Consider the following 13,385-nt stretch of genomic DNA (forward strand, 5'->3'; position numbering starts at 1 on the left):
TCAGTCCTTGTAATATAGGACAGCAGTGTGAAAATGGTGGATTAGCAGAGGAAGTCTGATCTGTTTGCAGACCCTGCCAGCAGAGTGTTGAAAGGTACACAGTAAGAGAACTCATTTCAGAGGAAGAGAAAGGAAAAGAAACAGCATTTCCAGATACCTCTTTGGGGCACTTAGTTGAATGGTAATGTGATTATGGGAAATTGGGTGTTACGCAAAGGAAACAGAGAAAGAAAAAAGTTTTAGGGAAATTGGAGATATGACTCAGTGTTTAACCACACTGACAGCTTTTGCAGAGGACCCAGGTTTAGTTTCCCAGCACCCACATGTTAGCACACAATTGTCTGTAACTCCAGTTCTGGAAGATCTGATATTCTGTTTGACTTCTTAGGGCATCATACATGTATGTGGTGTACATGCATACATGTGGGCAAACACTAATACACACACAAATAGTTATTTTTAAAAAACTAAAAGGAAAGAAAAAACAGCCTTATCCTTCTTGCTATTTTATAAGACATAGATTTATATCTCAAGAGAGAAGTTAAGCTAGATGATGCACTGGCCTTTACGTGCAGTCCTGGACACAGGAGTCTAAGTTAAGACCAGCCTGGCCTGTATTATCGTGGGGCGGAGGGCAGAGATACAACTCTGTTACTTTCTGCAGCAGCCTGAGTAGGTATTTTTATGAAAACTTTTTAAGGCCTGTTTTGTTTCTTAGTGGAAATGTGATTTATGTACGTGGGTGACTGTAGAGTTGTTTTGGATGGGGGTCCAATTCGATAAGGTAAAACCTTATATAGGTCACAAGGATTTCACGAAGTGCTTAAGACATTCTTTTTATTATAAGTGGAGTTTGTTTTGAGGTTTGCAGACAACTGTATGCTTTTAGCTAAGAACAAAGGAAGGGGCTGCCGGTGGTGGCGCACGCCTTTAATCCCAGCACTCGGGAGGCAGAGGCAGGCGGATCTCTGTGAGTTCGAGACCAGCCTGGTCTACAAGTGCTAGTTCCAGGACAGGCTCCAAAGCCACAGAGAAACCTTGTCTCGAAAAACCAAAAAAAAAAAAAAAAAAGAACAAAGGAAGGCTGTGTGCTTAGACTTTGCACATGACACTGCTTTGACACTTATTTGACGTATCTGTATATAAACGAATATGGTCTCCTTTTCAAATATTTGTTAAATGAGAACTTCTTTTCCTTCTCCTGTCCCTTATCTGTCATTCTGTCCTGTGTCAAGATATGAGTGAGTGTGTGTGTGTGTGTGTGTGTGTGTGTGTGTGTGAGAGAGAGAGAGAGAGAGAGAGAGAGAGAGAGAGAGAGAGAGAGAGAGAGAAAGAGAGAGAGACAGACAGACGGACGGACGGACAGAGACAGAGATCCTAAAAATAAAAGCTGCACATTGGGCACGTTCGAAAAACACAGGGATCAAATTGATAGCTCCGTAGTTAAATACCTTTGTTATTAAAGACAACCTAAGTTCTATCCTCAGTACCACATGGTAGCTCCCAAACATCTGTCATCTGTGACTCTTTTTCCTGGGGCTCCAATGACTCCTGACCTCCTTGGGTACCAGGCACACATGTGTTATACAGATATACATGCAGGCACAACACTCATAAAATAAAATAAATAAACCTGGGGACAGGAAGACACAGCCTCAGCACTAGAAAGTCGGAGGCAGGAAAATTTGAGGTCATGCTGGGTAACAAAGTAAATTGCAAGACTACATAGCAAATCCTCAAAGACAGGCTTGGGGGGAAGGGACTAGAGAGATAGCTCCGTCTACGTAATGGATTTCCCAACACCTTTGGAGAAGCCAAATGTGGTAGCATGTGCCTGTAACCACAGCTAAGGATTGCAGGACACCTAGGCTAGTCCCTGGCATTAATTGGCCAGTCTGTGAGAGACCCTGTCTTAAGAAATTAAAAGGAGGGACTGGAGAGATGGCTTATTGGCTAAGAGCACTGGCTGCTCTTCCAGAGGTACTGAGTTCAATTCCCAGCAACCACATGGTGGCTCACAATCATCTAAAATGAGATCTGGTGCCCTCTTCTGGCCTGCAGGCATACATGCAGACAGAGTACTGTATACATAATATACATAATAAGATTTTTAAAAGAAAAATTAAGTGGAAAGGGACTGGCAAAATAGCACAGCTATAAAAAGCACTTTCTGCCAAATCTACTGACCACTCGGTGGAAGGAGAACTAAAACTGTGCTCTGAGCTCCACATACATGTGCTGTGACATGCTTGCCTTTCGTGTGGGAATAGAAAGGAGTTAATATGTGTGGAGGTCAGAGGACAACTTGTGAGAGTAAGTTTAAGGTATAGAGTAGCCCTACCCTAAGATCAGTGTAGAAAAGATCATCATGAAAGGAGGACTGGAAAAAGACGGTGTGTACTCCAGCGGTTACGCTGTCAGTCTGACAGCGGTTGTTAAGTTTCTGGAGGCTGAAGAATAAATGAAAAGTAAAAAATATATGAATAAGCAAATTTTCATACCAATTGGCCTGGTGGCATACACATTTAATCCCTGAACTTTAGAGGCATAGGCAGACAGATCTGTATGAGTTTGAGGCTAGCCTGGTCTACACAAGCTCTAGGGTCAGCCAGGGTTGCATAGTGTGACCCTGTCCAAAAAAAAAAAAAATGCTATTTTATAGCAGTTCTGATTAGTTTATGTACTAATTTGTTTGTGTCTTTTGTGAATTTTTCTCAGCTTGTGGTTGCTGTTGTGATGGTCTTTATTCTTGAGGAATAAAAGTTTTAAAAACAAGCTATTGTTTTAAATTGATCGCCACCTGAAATGTCCCACCCCTGACTTAGACACATATACGTAGTATTTTTTAAAAAAATTGTCAAATTACCTCTGGAAAATTAAAATTGTGAAATAACTTTCAGTGCCAACAATTCTCGTGACTAAATAATGTTAACATTGGGCAATAACCATGAATACCCAGGAGCCCATGCTGATAGAGCTACATGGTTGGCTAAACAATGGAAAGGAAACAGTTCTGTGCAGAGCAACTGGAAGTGATGCCTGTAGATCTTCCCTTTCAAGGGGTGGAGCTTCTCCTTATTATTACTACTATATGTGGGTTTCTTGTCTGTGTCAGCTGATTGTTCTTCCAGAGAACCCATAAGGCAGCTCAGAGTTGTTTGTAAATTCAGTCGTGCAGTCTGATGCCCTCTTATGGACTCTGTGGGCATCAGGCACACAAAGACTGGCAAAACACCCATACACATAAAAAAACCAAACAAACAAACCACAACTCTGGCTGTGGTAGCACATACCTTAAGTCCCAGCACTTAGAGACAGGCAGATCTCTGAGTTTAAAGCCAACATGGCCTACATAGTGAATTCCAGAACAGCCAGGACTACACAGAGAAACCTTTCTCAAAAAATAAAACAAAGCAAACAACCCACAAGCATCAAACTGACTTATTTCTTGACTTAAACCAGCAAAAGAATAATAATCCAGGGCTGGCCAAATGGCTCAGTGAGCATAGTGCTTGCTTTGCAAACATGAATATCCAAGTTCAAATCATGGATATCCATTAAGAAACAAACAACAACAAAAAGCCAAACATGGTATCTAGCCAGAGTGGTACGCTCCAGGTTCCATTTAAGACCTTGTCTTAAAAATAAGATGGCAGTGGTAGCACTGGGGAGGCAGAGGCAGTCGAATCTCAGAATTTGAAGCCAACTTGGTCTACAGTGAGTTCCAGGACAGCCAAGGCTACACCTGTCTTGGCGGAAAAGAAAAAAAAAATGAGAGAAAGAAAAATATAGTTTTGTGGAGCTGGAGGGGTGACTCAGTGGTTAAGAGCACTGTTCTTCACAGGTCCTGAGTTCATTTCCCAGCAACCACATGGTGGCTCACAGTCACCTGTAACTGTAGTCCCATGGGATCTTATTCCCTCTTCTGGTGTGCAAGTGTACATGCAGACAAACAGCCATATACATAAAGTACATAAATAAATAGAAAAGCATCTGGGGATGATATCCTGCTGTGTCTGGCTATCATATCTGCACAGGCCACAGACAAATACAGGCACCCAGTTGTTTAATTTATATGTTGTTCTGTACTAACCATGAAAGACTTAATGGTCTTAACATTCTATACTTAATTACAGAGACTAGGTTTCCTCGTTTCATCTATTCCTGGTAATTGAATCTATTATTTGATTATATTAGGTAGATATGAAATATGTCTAGTGAGACCGGGTATCTGACATGGAATGTCTAAACTTGACTTTTCAGCATTTTCTAAAATTATTATCTAGGTATGTTTTTTTATTGTTTGGCTGGCTGTTTTTTGGTTTTTGGTCTCATGTAGTAGTCCAGGCTCATCTCAAAACTGGCTGTGTAGCCGAGGATCACCTGCCTCAGTCTTGTGGAATTGCATGGGTATCAGTGCCAGTGTTTGCTGTGTGCTAGGCATGCACCCTACCAATTAGAATCTATCCATACCAATACTAACTCAAAGTTTTGTGAGTTTTTCTTTTAATATTTATTTTTAATTATGTGTTTGTACATGTGGGGGGGGGTATATACATGTATCTGTAGCGCAAATCTAATTGGTCTTAATAAAAACCTGAGTCAGATATTAGGGGTGAAAGGTCAGAGAAGCAGAGCAGCCACTGGGTCTTACCTCTACAGAATCCTCAGACAGAATGGGTAGCCTGTCTATACACGTTCTCAGACTGACTGCCATCTATTCGAAAACTAAATCCTGAGCTCCTTGTCTCCTGCCTTATTTTCCTCTCCACCCAGCCATATCCCTTCCTGTCTCCACCTTCCTAGTAAATGATCTGATTTTTGCTTTGTGAGGAATTCCCCAGTTAGATTGGGCGGGGGGGAGAAGGTACTTTGGGGGGTGGGTTGTTTTTAGCACAGACTCTGATGAATCTTTCCCTCCTCTTAGTGCATTTAATATGGTAAATGAAATGCAATTGCTTTCTGTAAATGTATTTCTTATAGTCAGAAACACCTATTTTTATTAAAGATCAGCTTTTATCCCACCTTTCAAATTATTGACAAGAAACGTGTAGCGCTGTTGTGTTCAAGAGATTGAGGAATAGATTTAGAATTTAAATCCAGTAACAAAATACTTCATCAAAGTCTCCAAATACTGAGGCTAGGGAAATAGCTCATCAGTTTAAATGCCAGAACGCATATAAGCCTGAGGTACACAGCATCCTGCCTGTAACTCCATCCTTAGCAGGTAGAGACAGGGGTTCTTCATAGCAAGCTGGCAAGCAAAACTGTCAGTATCACAAGCTGTGAGTTTGAGAAATCCCTACTTCAATTATTAAGGTGTATGACCAATTGAAGATGGTCCCGACATGAGCCTCACTCAGACCACCACATGTATATCCACATGCAAATCAGACATGCACACCACACACATAAAATTAAAATTTTGTGCCCTGCTTTAATTTTTGGAAAGAAATTATTTAATTACTTTAAAACACTGTTTTGAAATAAGTCTACATCTTTGAACTCACCACTAAGCACCATTTTAAATCTAGCACAAGTTAGTGTGTTTCTCCATGGTTAATCCAAAGATGTTTGTAGCATTTTTAAATAATTTTCTAATTAGTGAGTGTTTATTATTGAATTCCAAATAAGGTATATAGTATATAGTATATAAATTTGTAAAAAAAAAAAAACTTTAATATGAATTTAGATGGAAGAAATAAATTTGTCTGGCCAGATTACTGGTTTCCTTGTTTTCTTTTTCGTTTACTTACTTTGAGACAAGTCTTACTATATAGTTCTGGCTGACCTGGAATCTACTGTGTAAACCAGGCTAATCTGCCTCTACCTCCAGAGTTCTGGAATCAAAGTCATATATATGTCAATGATGCTCAATCCGTGTGTTCTTTCTAATTCATATTTAGCACCATGAAAATTCATTTTTTTGAAATAGTTAAGGCCTCAATGAAGTAGTTAGGTTGAATCTTGTTTTCATTGTGAGCGTGTGGGTGTTAGATTTTTGTTGTTGTTGTTTGTTGTGTTTTAGTTTTACAAGACAGGGTTTCTCTTTGTAGCTCTGGCTGTCCTGGTTCTCGCTCTGTAGTCCAGACTTGCCTCAAATTTACGGAATTCTGCCTGCCTCTGTCTCCATAGAGTACTGGAGTTAAAGGCATGTGCCACCACCACCTGGCGGGGTTTTATTTATTTATTTATTTTTTGAGGCAGTAGAATCTCACTGTATATCCCTGCTGGTCTGGAGCTCCTATGGAGACCACCAGGCTGGCCTCAAATCACAGAGATCCATCTATCTCTGACTGCCACCATGCCCAGCTTTTTTTTTTTTTTTCCTTTTTTAAATTTGTTTACGATTTTTCTTCAAGTTAGAGTGAGAGTGTATTGCTGTGTGTGTGCTCACGTACGTATGCACATGTATTTGCTCCCATAAGAGAGCGCACATGCCCTAGGATGTACATGGAGATCAGTTAACAATTCTCTCTTCCTTCGGTGGCTTCCGGGGACCTAGTTCAGGTCTTCAAGCTTGCTCAGCAAACTCTTTTATTCACAGAGTCATCTCACGGCTGTGTATTTGTATTTGCATTCTTCTGCTTTTCTACACACAGAGACACTATCTGTGGCAGTTTTCTCTTGATTCTGATAGCTTTGACCGTTTGACTCTTTGCTTTACTCCCAGTTATCTGTGAAAATAGCATTCTTTTTTTTTTTTTTAAGTAGATTTAATCAAGATTTTTTTTTAAAGCAACCCTATGACAGCTATTTGGTCTTCACTTATTTTTGTGGATACTATGCGCTTAGGTTATTGTTCATAATCCATTTGTGTTCTTTTTTCCCTTTTCAGTTTTCTGATATTCTTGCCCTTTTTCTTGCTATGTGCATGCCATATAGACCATCTTCCCCTTTTTGCCTTCATTGATGGAAATATTTTCTGAAAGTCTTGTCTTATAAGTTTATCAAATAATGGACTAATGAAACTAAAAAATACTGTAATTCAAATGACTTCTGAGGTTTCTTTATATATCCGAGTTTATTTTCAGGTCTTATATCTCTCCATGTACCATCCTGGTCTGTGTTGCCTCAGGTTCCTGCTTAGTGGCTCTCTGCTGCCTTCCTCACAGAGATGCTTTATCACCAGCAGGCGTTAAGAGTCGACTCCTAAGAATCACTGCACCTTCATTATAAGTACAGTTTTATTTAAGCATATGTTCTCTGCTTTCTGTGTAATTAATGCTTTACTTATGTGTATGTAGTTTCTAAACATGTTTCTAGGCTGTGGTCTGAGTACTGAGACCCCAGGAATATTCTAATTGAAAAGTCTATGAATTGAAGAATTTCCATCTATAGTCCTTTGTTCTAAATTGAAATGAGAAATGATGGAAACTTATTTATTTCTTCTATTTGTTTGTGTTTGTGCACTTTTTTTGAGGTGGTGTCACATTTTCTTGAGCTTCAATTTGTAGAAGGAGCGGCGGGGCTGTATCCCGCCACCCGTCTAGCTTTACCCAAAATAATTACACGGAAACTGTATTCATTTAAACACTGCCTGGCCCCTGGCCTGTTATCTGTAGCTTCTTATTGGTTGATTCTCATATCTTGCTTTAACCCATATTTAGTAATTTATATAGCACCACGAGGGGTGGCTTACCAGGAGAGATCTTAACCTGCATCCATCTCAGAGAAGAGAAGCATGGCGACTGCATATGGCGACTGCCTGAAGCGTCTCCCCAATTCTGCTTCCTTTTTTCCCACAATTCTGTTCTGTCTACTCCGCCTACCTAATTTTCTGTCTCTTAAAGGGCCAAGGCAGTATTTTTATTAAAAATGAAAGTAACACATAGACACTCCTCCATCATAAATTCATATAAACACACCTTGTTTTGTGGAATCAAGTCTTTGCATATCTTTTTTTTTCCACACTCAAAGAACAGTATTATTTATTGATAACATTGTCAATACTTTCAAAATGTGCATGAGCAGCAAAATAAATATTTTCATATTTGCTATTTGGTTAAATTTATATCATTGTAGAATGTTATCGTCTTTGCATATCTTTGCTAGCAAATCTTACCTCACTACAAGTGAGACTGAGTCATGCTTCCCCCAAGCTGGAACAACAAAGTCGCAGCTCTGCTTAGAAGATAACTGGGAATTAGAAGCACAAAAAAATAAATAGGAGAAGCAGAAAACTGCTTTGTCCTTTATTAAAGAACTAAACAGAAAGCTGGACACCTGGATCCAATTAGTCTCTTGGTACATCTGATATTATTGCTGTGGCTGAGATATCAGTCCATTCCTAGAGAAACTAAGGTAAAGAGTCAGTACATTAAAAAGATTCTTTTCAGATGACTTTCTATCTTGCAAGTTCTTCCCTGCCCCTGAGTGTCCCTGTTTTTGGAGGACATCTTAATTGTATTCACTTTACATTTAAGGTAGATGTTGATAGCTATAGGTTAGTTTCTTTGTTTGTCTATTTGTTTTTCAAGACAGGGTTTTTCTGTAGCTTTGGAGCCTGTCCTGGAACTCGCTCTGTAGGCCAGGCAGGCCTAGAACTCACAGAGATCCTGCCTCCTGAGTGCTAGGATTAAAGGTGTGCACCATTACTGCTAAGCCTATAGGTTACTTTCAACTCCTGACTAGAGTTTGTTTCTGCTTTCCTTAAGTTCTTATTTTAAAATTGAATATTCACTTAAATGTGTTAGTTACTTATGTATTTAACATCTAAAATATTTTTTACAATAATGGTGAATTTTCAGCTCAGTGAAGCACAAGACCCTGGTTTCAGTCATTGACATTCTCTCCCCAAGAGAAAGGTAGCATGACCAGTATCAGGAACCTCTTCCTATGTAGTAGTTACTAACATGTATAAGCCACATTGAATTTTGTAAGGTGACATTGCATTTACTATACCATTTGGGACTTAAAATGGTCTTATGGTTTAGAGTGCTTTAATAAGCCAGAGTAAAGCGTGTTGATTTGCTTTGCTCCTGATCCTTAATTTACTAAAGATGAAGCAATCAAACCCAGTTTGCTTTTCTCCGTACTTAGTTGACACCGTCCTGCACTCCACTCTGCATTTTGTTTTGTCTTACGTTTGGACATACAGATATGTTGGGGGTCTCTGCTGGAAGAGACATGTTAGTTCTTTCTGGATATTCTCCTATTCTTCCCTAATCACTGAACTGTATAATGGATACATTATACATGGCAGTATGTTTATATAGTTGATAAACTTATAGGCCAGTCTTCACATACTTCATGCATCTTTAGCAGCACTGCTTTCCAGTCTTAACTCTGTTTACTTTAAATTGTTGGGCATTGTTTTTCCCCCAGGTATTCTCATCTCTTACTGCACCTGTTAGCATTGCTTTTGAGCATATCTCGTGGATACCATTTTATTCTCTAAATATGCAGTATTGTTAAGAACACCTCTACTCTGTATGAGCAGGGGATTTGAACACACTTTTACAAATGAAAAATGATAGCTTTCCTGAATTTTTATTCCAGTCAACTATTACATTCTAATGATACTTTGCTGGCCTCCATTACTTTCAGAAAATGAAAACTGGCTCAGAAGCTAAGTAAGCTAAGCCCTCTCTCTCTCAATTGTTTCGGTTTCTCAGGAATTGCTGTACAGTGCTGCCAATACCCATCTCCAGGGGTCTGACCCCAGTCCACCTCCCACTGCCTCCTAAGCAGCTCCAGATGCCACCAAAAGAAGGAGCTTTGAAGAAAGTGCCTGTACCCTCTTTACCCTGAGGTGGGTGAGGCCAGGCAGGGTGATTCTCAGGATACCCTGATGATCAAAGGTATAGTTGAAGCCTCCATGAAGACTTTGAAGATGACCAAAAAATTTGGGGAAAGTTACCAAATAGCTTAGAAACTGAAGATGGAGCTCAAGAGCAGACAGCACAGACACCATCTGAAATGTAGTGTGTGATGACATGCACAACCCTAAACAAGCTCCTGTTCTCTGTTTCTTTTTCCTCCCACCTCTACAGTCTGGCCAAACACCAGCCATGAAAATATCCCCGATGGATGTTAGTTTATGACTGAGAGAAAACTATTAAAAGTGCTCTTCAGTTCCTTTCTTCCCTGGCTCTTAATCTGCATTGTTCCCATTCATCAGGAATGCTAATAGAGCGCAGTGACGTCTCAAGCTTCTTGGCCACTGTTGTCTTCTAACTTGGCTACATGCCTCGCTAGGAAGAATATATCTGTCCTTATATGAAATCTTATCTATTAATTCTTAGTCTTCACTGATGCCTTGCCTTTTTACTTCTTAGATGCTTTATTTTATCATACTATTAGCTCTGTAGTAGATATTCTGAGCCAGCACCATGGGGATTTACTGTACTGTTTTCAAAAATCCCTTTTTATATCTCTTTGAAATTCAAAACTAAACTGTCTCTGAGTAGATCTTACACTAGTCATCACTGTGTTTTAGAAGTAGGGTGTACTGTCACAGCATGACTTTATCCAGTCTCTGACTTCTCAGTCTTGAATGGTGAGTCATACATATTATCTGGTCAATACTGCCAGTAGCCTACAAAAATAATAATTCCACTGGTGTTGCTTAAGAAACTAATTAAGCCGGGCGATGGTGGTGCACACCTCTTATCCCAGCCCTGGAGAGGCAGAGGCAGGCGGCTCTCTTTGAGTTTAAGGCCAGCCTGGTCTATAGAGTAAGTTCCAGGACAGGCTCCAAAGCTACAGAGAAATTCTGTCTTGAAAAAAACAAAAAACAAAGAAGGAAAGTAATTAAATAAAACAGGTCATACTTTTTCTCCTAGTGGAAGGGAAATCATAGAAACTTAGCTCTGTTTGTTTTTTCTGTTCTGTGTTGTCCTTCAGAAATTAAATCCTGTCTTCATTAGAGAGTTAAGTCCTAGAGGCAGTTCCACATAGTCTCCTCTTCAAGCCTTTGGTTTCTTTAGTGCCTCCAATGTTAAAGCTTATTTTAGCTACACAAGTGAACGATTTAGAGTGCTTCTAATTCCTTTGACAAAAAAATTGATGTTTATTATGTATTTTAAACAGTTGGCTTTTTAGATTATTATGAAAGGAGTATTAGAAACAAGAATATTTGTGTAGGAAAATAATCGTTCCTGAGCATCATTGTTTCTCCTGCAAAGAGATGCACTGAATTATGTGCTGCACCAGTGTGTGGTTTTGCTAAAATTATTAGACTTTTTAAAGGGAAATTGTTTTTATGACATTTTATAGCTATAAACTAAGTAACCATACGTGTATACCATTAAAGATGTATCCCACAAATAAATTTATAACCGGTTCTTTCAGAATTTTCTATAGAAGAAAACAGAATGTGAAAATTACTTTGTGTATTGGATAAGATGATGGACTTCACCTGATGTGGTGGTGCACTCCTTTAATCCTATCACCCAGGAGGCAGGGACAGGTAGATCTCTGTGAGTTCAACACCTGCCTGGTCTACAGAGTGAGTGCCAGGACAATCAGAGCTACACAGAGAAACCCTGTCTCAAAACATGATGATGAACTTGAGGTCTAAGCTTCTACTTTTTATCTGAGTCTATTAAATGAGATACCTAAGTTGGATATATCTTTCCCACATCAGTTATTTCTCAATTATTTGTATTATTATGTTTATATGATTTTTAATAAAAAATAAGGAACAGGTTAGACTATCAATTTTTATCAGTAAATATTTTATAGTGATGAAACAAAAATCACAATTTATTTTTAATCTTACCATTAAAACTAGAGTTCTGTTTCTCTGCTAATATATAAATTCTGTGAGACATGGGAAATTCTGTCAGTAACATCTGGCATGGTTTGTCCTCTGCTTACTTTCTTCTTGTGAGCTTACAAGTCATATTGCTGCAGGGAATGGCAGTGGTAGCAGCTGAAATTCCCTGTTCTATCACAGCACGATCTGATAAACCCTTCCTGTAGTCTTGGATTGACTAGTGTTTCTTTGTTTTTCTTTCTTCCAAGGTTCCCAGTCAACTTCAGATAAACCTCCCCAGCGGTCATCAGAAAGCACAAATTGTAGCCCTACCCGTAAAAGGTCTTCATCTGAGAGTACTTCTTCAGCAGGTAAGTGGTATTGTTTTATTATCTGCTGCTTAATGAATATCTAAAGCAAACAAAAATGGTCTTTTCATCTCAGTGTCAGTGATACTGTATAATGGGAAAATTCAGTCATTTTACTTTTAAAAATGGAAATGAGGGCGCTGGAGCGATGGCTCGGCAGTTAAGAGCCTGTGCTGTTGCTGCAGAAGTCCTCGGGTCCTAGCACCAGACTTGTCTCCACTGGCCCCCACGGGGGTCTGTACACAACAGACATAACACACACATAATTTTTTTAATTGAAATGATGTAAAATAGTATATTCTGTAATAGTATGGCTTGAAGCCCTTTAATAAATAATAGTTGTTGTGAGTATATTGGCACTTGCCTATAATCTCAACAGTTGTGAGATAGAATCAGGATTAGGAGTTCAAGGTCATCCATGAACTATTTAAAGATAAATCTCTCAAATATACTTATATATATTTAATATATAAATATATTACTTATATATATATATTTAAATTAAAAAAAAAAACAAAGTAAGTTGGTAATCCCAGCATTGGAGAGACTGAGGCAAGAGATATTGCTTTGAATTTGGGGCCAACTTGGGCTACATTATATGATAATAATGTTCAGAATTATAGCTCAGTTGATAAGTGCTTTTATCACATTTATGTACCCCTGGGTTCTTTCCCCAACATTGCACTTTATATAGAGCTTACCTAGGTTACATAAGACAGTATCAAAAGAATAATAAGGAAGTGTATTTCACTGTTTTAGATAAATGACTCTTAAACATTAAGATGACAATTCTCTAAATCAGTTTATATGTGTAATGTGGTCTTCGTGAAATTTGAAATGACGGGCTAATTCTGTAATGTATTTTATTTTAAAATCTAGACTGAGAAAGATTTCAGAATTAACTCATGGGGTTAAGGCTTTTATCAACAGCACACTATGGCACATGTAGACAATATATATTTGTTGAGTTTTTATATATTATGTGTGTGCTTGCTTGTGGTGCATACATGTCACATCGCAAATGTGGAGGTCAGAGAACAACTTTCCCAAATTGTTGTGTTGTTTGTCCTGAGACTGAGCAGACTGAACACAGATCTCAGGCCTGGCCGCGAGTGTATTACTGCTGAGTCACCTCACAGGTACTAATTCTGAGATGTATTTAGTGCCCAGCAGATGTGGTGGCTCATGCCAGTAACTGCAGTACTTGGAGGCTGAACCAAGGGGTTTTCCAAGATTTCAAAGCCAGCCTGAAATACAGAGACCTCATCTTAAAAAGCATAAAAGGGAGGCGGGCAGTTGGTGGTACATGCTTTCAA

The 13,385-nt window shown here is 39.0% G+C and overlaps 1 protein-coding gene across 4 annotated transcripts in view; it reads left to right on the forward strand.

Annotated features, from left to right (window-relative positions):
* The window catches only part of Ash1l (ASH1 like histone lysine methyltransferase), a 147,716-nt gene that overhangs the window by 44,281 nt on the left and 90,050 nt on the right, over nucleotides 1–13,385 (forward strand). For all 4 annotated transcript variants that reach the window (XM_038311135.1, XM_038311133.1, XM_038311134.1 and 1 more), the window contains one exon: nucleotides 11,971–12,072. In XM_038311135.1, coding sequence (XP_038167063.1) covers nucleotides 11,971–12,072 — 102 coding nt within the window. The remainder of the gene's footprint in view (nucleotides 1–11,970; nucleotides 12,073–13,385) is intronic.

The sequence above is a fragment of the Arvicola amphibius genome, chromosome 14, assembly GCF_903992535.2.
Source record: "Arvicola amphibius chromosome 14, mArvAmp1.2, whole genome shotgun sequence".
In the NCBI taxonomy this organism is placed as follows: domain Eukaryota; kingdom Metazoa; phylum Chordata; class Mammalia; order Rodentia; family Cricetidae; genus Arvicola; species Arvicola amphibius.